Source organism: Anastrepha ludens, chromosome 5 (assembly GCF_028408465.1).
Source record: "Anastrepha ludens isolate Willacy chromosome 5, idAnaLude1.1, whole genome shotgun sequence".
Classification (NCBI taxonomy): Eukaryota; Metazoa; Arthropoda; class Insecta; order Diptera; family Tephritidae; genus Anastrepha; species Anastrepha ludens.
In genome coordinates, this window is record NC_071501.1 from 86,694,121 (window position 1) to 86,703,440 (window position 9,320).

Here is a 9,320-nt window from a genome sequence, read left to right on the forward strand (position 1 = left end):
TCAAAGATTCGTTACTCAAAAACAACTCAGTTTAGCTACTGGGCATTCAGCTTAATTGAAGTTTGAGGTGTCCTCTTGATTTGGAAAAAGTTATAAAAAAAAAATACACTGAATTTCGAAAAAATTTCAATTTTTTTTCTTTTTTGCTAAATAAAAAATTTTCGACTACTTTTTTGCAATTGTTTCTACATGAAGTCGCTCGTGTAAGTAATTACGATCATTTTGAACCCAGAATTATTAAAATCGGTTCATTTTTGACTAAGTTATGGGCATTTAAAAAAATTTGTTTCTTATATAATTAAAAAAAATCGAGTTTGAGCCGAAAAACAAAATTGCCGATAACTCTTGAAAAAAAATTTTTTCGGGCGAACAAAAAAATACGTGTCTCATTATTTTGACCAGAGAGCAACATATTTAAGTTACATCGAAATCGAAGAACATGACCCGAATAGCCCGGTTGAATTGAAATGGAAAGCATCAATGCTGTTTTGCGATCCATGTTGAAGAATAATTCACATTTAACAATCCAAGAAATTACAGAAGAGTTTGATATTCATCATACAACTACTGGAGATCAGATTAAATCTCTTGGGTTTGTATTAAAGCAAAGTTTTTTGAGTTCCACATGAAATATTTTCTTTAAAATACGACAGAACTTTCCCTCCAACCCAATATTTTATATTTTATATTTCCTATTTTATATTTTATATTTTATAATTTATATTTTATACAAGGTGTGTTCAAAAAATAAGGTGAAGGTTTCGAAACTTCGCTGGCTACGTACATTCGACTTCTCGATTATTATTTTTTTTTATGTTGGTACACTCGTTTCGAAGATATGCCCATGGTTTTAGAAATATTGCATGTTTAGTTTGTTTGTGAGAGGCATAAATAAGATAAGTATTTTGCGTATTCGGCGATTTTCTGCTTTCAAAAATACTGATCCAAGAAGTTGCATAAAATTTTGTTTAAAAAATGGAATTAAGTGCTCAAAACCACTTAAAATGTTGGCAGTAGCATACGATGCGAGTACTCTGAGTCAAAAAAATGTTCACAAGTCGTACAAGCGTTTCACAGAAGCTCGAGAAGATGTGAATGACGACGCTCGCTCTGGACGCCCCAGCGCATCAACAACCGATGAAAATGTTGAGAAAATTAAGAAAATTGTTAGGGAGAATCGTCGAAGCACCATTACAGAAGTTGCTGAGGATGTCAGCATATCGGTTGGCTCATGCCATGCAGTCTTGTCGGAAATTTAGGGCATGAAGCGCATGGCAGCGAAGTTCCTTCCGAAATTGGTGAATTTTGACCAAAAACCATGTCGCATGAGCATCGCTAAGGAATTGTTGAATGACGTCAACAATGATTCAGATTTCCTTAAAAGAGTAATAACTGGCGGTGAATCATGGGTATACTCGTTTGGTTATGGCATCGAAACCAAAGCCCAATCGTTCCAAAGGAAGAGTCCAGGAGAGCCAGGACCAAAAAAAAGCACACCAAGTTCGATCAAATGTCAAGGTTTTGCTCACTGTTTTCTGCGATTACCATGGCGTAGTGCATCAGGAGTTCTTACCACAAGGTCGTACAATAAATAAAGAGTATTACCTTAAAGTTATCATATCAGTACTGCTTCGGGGCTTGGAAAAAACGCTGGCCTACTACTTTGAAGGAGATAAAATAGAAATTGATGAATAAATACAATGTAAATATTGTTTGAGAAAAATGAAAATTCACCTAATTTTTTGAAAACACCTCGTATGCACATAAATACACCGGTGGACAACTAGTTTTGATAATTGTTTTGTTTTTTTTTTCATTAATTTTTTATAATAATGTAGTTCATAAAGTTAAGTTTTTAACTCTGTAAGAAAACATAAAAATTCGACAAATTTTCAAAAAATTTCAAACTTTTTAACGGAATTAAAAAAAAATAAAATATAAATGGCATATAAAAATTCAACAAATTTTCATGAAAATTTCAAACTTTTTAATCAGAATTTAAAAAAAATTGTAAATATAAAAAGTCGTCAAATTTTCAAAACATTTCAAACTTTTTGATGAGAATTTTCAAAAAAAAAAATTATAAAAAACATAAAAATTTGACAAATTTTCAAAAAAACATAAATGGCAAATAAAAATTCGCATTTCCGACTTTTTAATCAGAATTAAAAATAAAAACAAAATTGTAAATGGCATATAAAAATTCGATAAATTCTCATGAAAATTTCAAACCTTTTAATCAGAACTAAAGAAAATATAAAAGACATATAAAAATTCGACAAATTTTCAAGAACATTTCAAACTTTTTAATCAGAATTAAGAAAAATTGGGTAGGTGGTTTATAACCCATTAAATTTTAGTACAATGAACTTCAGGTTTGTGTGACTCACGATTTTCGTTGATTTAAGATAATTTTTTTCCTGACGGTGTTGCGCATTTTCGCCATTTAACGAATGCAATATTTTTTTTTTAATTTTTAGGGTTAAATATTATTTTGATATTGGAGGTGGTGCGCCTATTGATTCATTTAGAGACCTTTTGTGTGTTGGAGAAAAAAATTAAAATTGGATGTTTAATTTTGTGCCACCTTGTACAAATTCTTTTATGCTGGAACTTTTCCACGTTATTTCGGAACTTAATGAAAATATATTTTTTCCAGCAATGTGATAAGCCATACCTCGTCATACCTATATAAGTATAAGTTTATAGAATTTTTTTGAATCCAATTATTTAAGATTAAAACACTCCAAATTTTAAATTTTAATTCCATTTATTTCTATTTTCTCTCTCTTAATTTCTTACTCTCTCTTTCTTTATCTTTTCTTTGCCAGTGAACGGCTTACGCTGTCATCAATGTAATTCCCACTTGCAGGAGGATTGCATGCTATTGCGTTTGGTCACGCCACGTGCGCCACGCGATGACCAATACCTTGAGGAATGTGCCTCGCCTGAGATGTTCTGCCGCAAAACGGTCACACACATCGAAGTGAGCGGCGAGAGTCGCATCATACGCAGCTGTGGTCGGCTGGATAGCTTCGTGCAGGAGAAGAAAAATTACTGCTTTGATGCTGACAACGAGGGGTATAAGCAGACCATCTGCACCTGTTATGAGGATGGCTGCAATGCGGCACCGCCCCGTCTGGGCAATGGCAACCACGTGACTATGCTGAGCGCGACTGGTTTGTGTGTATTGGTGGCGCGTTTGTTGCGGATTAGCGCCTAGATAGCGTACATATGTAGATAGAATACGTCTGTATGTATGTATGTAGTTGCTAGTTGCGTAAATGATACTAAAGATAGCCGAATAGTGTAAAATGTAAGTGCCTTGCGCTCAGGCAGATTGCGTAAAGCGTGAAATCTATGTTTAATAAAGATACTGGAAATCATTAGCGGTACATTTTCTGAGCATTTCGAAATTTCGATATTTCAATACTGTTTTTTTTTTTTAATTTTTTCGAAATAAATTTACGTGAATGCAAATGTAACTTAATGTGCAAACGTTTAGACTCGATTTATCAAATTTCGACTTAATAAATTGAAATGCATACATTTTTAGCATAAGTTTTTATGTACACGAAAAATATTTTTAATGACTCTAGATTTACAAAAGTGTAAAGTTTTCTTAAATAAAAAATACAAATTTTACTAAACGAGAAAAAAATATATAAAACCTAAAAACAATATAATTTTTTACTTTTTTCGGATGAAAATATTAATTTAGACCTCTACCCAAGGCAGATTGAATAGGTAGCTGCAGTGTAGCAAAAACAACAAGTGCAATGTATTGGGTCGGGGAAAAAGTTCATATCATTTTTACCGAAGACTTTTATTTAAACAAAAATTATATCAATAAGTTAATCAATTAATATTCGCCGTTTCTGCTTACAACCTCTTCCCGCGTCTCGACCGTTCCGCCAAAAATCGCCAGGTTTGGTGTCAAAGAAGTTTTTGAGCCAGGACCTCTTTGTTATCGAAGGACCTTCATATGGTTTGACAGAGAGCGGAAAAGCTGGTAATCGGTTGGTGTAAGATTCGGAGAATACGGTGGATGCTGAAGGACCTCCCAGTCGAGTTTTTGCAGTGCGCCTTTGACGACTTGTGCAACATGGGGCCTAACGTTCACGTGAAGTAGTATTGTTTGATCACGTCGATCAGGGCTTTTCCGTCAAATAGCCTCATTCACGCGGTTAAGCAGGGCAGTGTTGAGCTCCTTGTTGACCGTGGCATTCTTTTCGAGCATTTCCCAGTGCACCATGCCCTCTCAGTACCACCAAACACATTTAATGATCTGCTTTGGATGAAGATCCGGCTTGTCTCTCGACTTTGGCTTATCTCCTGGAGGTACCCACTTCCTTTTTTGCTTCATATTGATGTATAGGCACCATTTCTCATCACCCGGGAAGATTCGGTACAAAAAGCGCTGTTTATGACCGCGTGTTGATCGATGGCGGGCGAAGTGCTGTAAAGTAATTTGAAGGCGACTTTATTTGATTATTTCGTTGAGCTTTTGAGGCACTCATGCTCCCAATTTTTCGGTAAATCCCATTGAATGAAGGTGATTGAGAATCGTTTTAGGATCGCAGTATGGGCGAGTTTGCAAATCTCAAGCGCACTAAACTGTATATATTCAGCTCATATGCGAAGTCTGTATTGTTGTACGGAAGTGAAACATGGCTGGCCTTCAAAATCATCACACAAGTGCTACAATCTTTCTTCAAAAAATGCCTCCGCATCATCTGTAGAAGATTCTGAACGAACACCATCAGCAACGACGCGCTGTGGAGATCAACGAATGCATCCTATGACAAATCAAATGCTTAGAAAATCACCAGATAGCATCACGAGAATGGCACTGAATTGGAAGCCGCATGGGAGCAGCGCACAGTGCGGCCGATTCCCAAAAATCGGTTGTGATCGGCTAAAGAATACTTGAAGAAGGTCAATGTTGCGCGATCTAGCAGATGCTGACATTTGACATGATAGGGAACTAAAACAAAAACAAAATATTGTAATTCTGCGAGGTGAAGTTAAAATTTTTGTGTTATCTGTTTTAAGTAAATTTTTGCAAGCTAACATTTTTGCATTTTTCTTACGCGCAATACTTTGGCCTCTGTTTATACTTTCTCATGGCATATGGAGGTTAAAAAATGATATTCAAAATAATAAGTACCTAATGCCATATTTTCTTTAATTACTGCTCTTTTAACCAATAGATGTTAGTTATATGGCTCGAATGCCCCAAACAAATTAATATTAACTTATGATACATTTCGGCCATGTATGCCATCGATGACGAAGACTGCTTCAGTTGATTGCTAGCCTTTGGTTTTTGACGTGATAACGTCTTATAATTCGATTTAACAGGCTGCACGCACGAAAAAATGTGTCGTTACCTTGCTCATTAGTGTTACCTTGCTCATATGTAGTTACCTTGCTCATTGCATTGAATGAACTGCAAATTCTTTCACCATTCGAAAGCTACATCCTCCACGAGTAACATGGATTATATTTTATTTTGGAAATAGGGCTCGAGATATAGGTCAAAACGTGGACCCGGGTAACCTTCGGATGTGTGTGTACAATATGGGTATCAAATGGAAGCTGTTGGTGAATGCTTTAGTCCAGAGTATTTTTCATGCCGCTCCGTGACTAGGGTCTCGAGATAGAGACCAAAACGTGGACCCTAGAATGTGTTTGTACAATATGGATATCAAATTGAAGCTGTTGGTGAATGCCTTAGTACAGAGTATTTTTCATGCCGCTCCGTGACTGGGGTCTCGAGATATAGGTCAAAACGTGGACCCGGGTAACCTTTGGCTGTGTATGTACAATATGGGTATCAAATGAAAGCTGTTGATAAGTGCTTTAATACGGGGTAATTTTCATACCTATTGATGACTAGGATCTGGAAATATATGCCAAAACGTGGACCCGCCGTGTCTTTGAACCGAATTAAACCAAACTTACACACATTGTTAAGGAGGTATTGAAGATGGTTTCCGTATAGTTTGGATACCTATTGGTAGATAGGGTCTCGAGATATAGGTCAAAACGTGGACCCGGGTAACCTTCGGATGTGTATGTACAATATGGGTATCAAATGAAAGCTGTTGATAAGTGCTTTAATACGGGGTAATTTTCATACCTAATGATGACTAGGGTCTCGAAATATATGCCAAAACGTGGACCCGCCGTGTCTTTGCACCGAATTAAACCAAACTTACACACATTGTTAAGTAGGTATTGAAGATGATTTCCGTATAGTTTGAATACCTATTGGTAGATAGGGTCTCAAGATATAGGTCAAAACGTGGACCCGGGTAACCTTCGGATGTGTATGTACAATATGGGTATCAAATGGAAGCTGTTGGTGAATGCTTTAGTCCAGAGTATTTTTCATGCCGCTCCGTGACTAGGGTCTCGAGATAGAGACCAAAACATGGACCCTAGAATGTGTTTGTACAATATGGATATCAAATGAAAGCTGTTGATAAGTGCTTTAATACGGGGTAATTTTCATACCTAATGATGACTAGGGTCTCGAAATATATGCCAAAACGTGGACCCGCCGTGTCTTTGAACCGAATTAAACCAAACTTACACACATTGTTAAGTAGGTATTGAAGATGATTTCCGTATAGTTTGAATACCTATTGGTAGATAGGGTCTCAAGATATAGGTCAAAACGTGGACCCGGGTAACCTTTGGTTGTGTATGTACAATATGGGTATCAAATGAAAGCTGTTGATAAGTGCTTTAATACGGGGTAATTTGTTATGTTATGTTATGTTATGTTATGTTATGTTATGTTATGTTATGTTATGCTATGTTATGTTATGTTATGTCATGTTATGTTATGTTATGTTATGTTATGTTATGTTATATTATGTTATGTTATGTTATGTTATGTTATGTTGTGTTATGTTAAAGTATATTATGTTATGTTAATGTTAACTCATTCTCTATATCCATACAAAATATCTATCAAACAAATAAAATTAAAATTTTCTTTTGAAAAATGCAACCATTCAATCAGTATTTTCTTATGACGTTATCACGTTAAACTATCGTCAGTAAACCGACTTTACAGACAACCTCTTTTTTCGTTGGATCTATTGTATATTTAGGGCTCTTTAACTTTTAACTGCTCAAAAAGTAAATTCAGGAAGATCGCATTTTTATCTTTTTATCATTTCACGCCCTTTGCTTATCATCCCTAAGGCGGTCTCCGCAATCGAATGTGCTAGCTATTGAAAAAATATCCGACTAGATTTACTACTCTCTCCGTGTCCGATTATACCTTCGTATGTTAGTACCGGCTCTTTGTTGTCTGAAATTACTTGAAAAGTTACACACCCAGCATCAAGTCTTCAATTCACAAGCACAAAAAGTAGTATTTTGAAATAATAATGATAAATTAAGTTATAATTAAATATAAAATACAAAAATTTATAACACATAATTTGCTCTTACTTTCAATGTAATTCCCTCTTTGTTTCTATGCCGCCATACAATTCAACTGCATTATTCGACTACATTGCATACGAATATTTATACGAGTATATCTGTACTACTCTTACAATGCAGTCGCTAGCGTCTCCAGCATGTCTACGCATATCAAGAAGAAGACACCACTCTCAAGTAATGCACTCTCAAAATGCACATCGTCCCACTATCGAACGGTACTTCATTGTTTGCTCTCTCCAATTATGTTTTATTTTCTTCCACTACTTACTTTAAATGGCTTTTTAATGTTCAACGACAAAAGCGTAAAGTTTTTTATTTGTTGCTGCTATTCTTGTCAGAGAGTTTGCTTAATATACAATAATATAATTTTCAACATCACCTTTTTATTGTGTAGAGGTTGCATGAATCATGGAAAATTATTCACAAATGGAAAATTAATCTATTTTTTGACAGTTTATATATGTATATGTAAGTATGTACCCTGCAAACCAACTACCTGCTATTTATACTGCTAACTTGTGGGTATCGTTCACCTGTGAAGTTGTGAGCTTTGTAGTAATTTTATATTCTACGCCGTGCACTTTCTACCTACTTCCAGTCTATACGTGTGATGATTTTATTCGCTCGCACTAACAGAAATTTCTCAATACTGCTGTGCTGCTCTAATTGACATTCAAGTTGTGAATGATGTGGGTAACATGTAGTGAACAAAACCTTCTGAACTCATGAATGTTGTTGTTAACATGTAGTGAACAGAATTTCATGAACTAGTGAATTTCGTTGTTAACATGTAGTGAGCAGAATCTTTTGGGCTGGTGAATGTTATTGTGAACATGTAGTTAACAGAATTTAATAAACTAGTGAATTTCATTGTTAACATGTAGTGAACAGAATCTTTTGGGCTGGTGAATGTTATTGCTAACATGTAGTTAACAGAATTTCATAAACTAGTGAATTTCGTTGTTAACATGTAGCTAACAGAATCTCATGAATAAGTGAATTTCGTTGTTAACACATAGTTAACAGAATCTCTTCAACAGGGTAATTTTGTAGGTAATACTTACGGATCCTATATACAATAATCCTTCAAAATTACTGATACAAATGGTTATTTATTGAATATTATTTATTTAATGAATCATTTTAATATTTATTTAGTTAATTTTTAGTTTCTAAAGAAAATTAATACAATATATAATAATTTTTTTTAGTATGTTATAATAATTTTTTTTAGTATGGAACTATAACAAACTGTGGTGGCATCTATTAATTAATTAAATATTTATATACATATAGATATTTATTGATCTAACTTAGTATATGTCTTATTATTATAAAATATATTATTTAAGAAAAAAAAAATTTTTTAAATTAAAAAATAAGAGGATTATTTATCAATATATATTAAAATTTAATAAATATGAAAAAAAAAAAGTTAAATCTATTTATTTAGTAAATTTCTTATTATTAAAAATCATTTTATTTTGTTATTTAACTAAATTTTTTATGATAAATAATTTAAATTAAATGTAATTATTTTGTATTTATTAATTCTATAAATTTATTTATATTATTTAAACTTTATTAATTCATTAAATTTAATGAACTTATTTAAAATGAAAACAGTCTATTTTATTAAATTTTTTATGAAAAATAGTAAATTTGATTGGGTTTTATTTTTAAGTAGAAATATTAAAAAAAAATAAAATATTTTATTAAATTTAAAATTTAATTATAATTATTTTACATAAATAATTGTTATTTTTAATTTACTAAATAAATAGATTTAACTAACTTTTTAATTAATTTTAGTTATTATTAAGTTAATTAATTAATAATTTACATTTATTGTG

At 33.2% G+C, this 9,320-nt stretch overlaps 1 protein-coding gene across 1 annotated transcript in view; it reads left to right on the forward strand.

Annotated features, from left to right (window-relative positions):
- LOC128863528 (uncharacterized) overlaps positions 1 to 3,541 on the forward strand; it is a 43,884-nt gene extending 40,343 nt beyond the window's left edge. The window contains exon 3 of the mRNA XM_054102735.1: positions 2,832 to 3,541. Coding sequence (XP_053958710.1) covers positions 2,832 to 3,223 — 392 coding nt within the window. The 3' untranslated portion in view covers positions 3,224 to 3,541. The remainder of the gene's footprint in view (positions 1 to 2,831) is intronic.
- Positions 3,542 to 9,320: the final 5,779 nt, after the last annotated feature.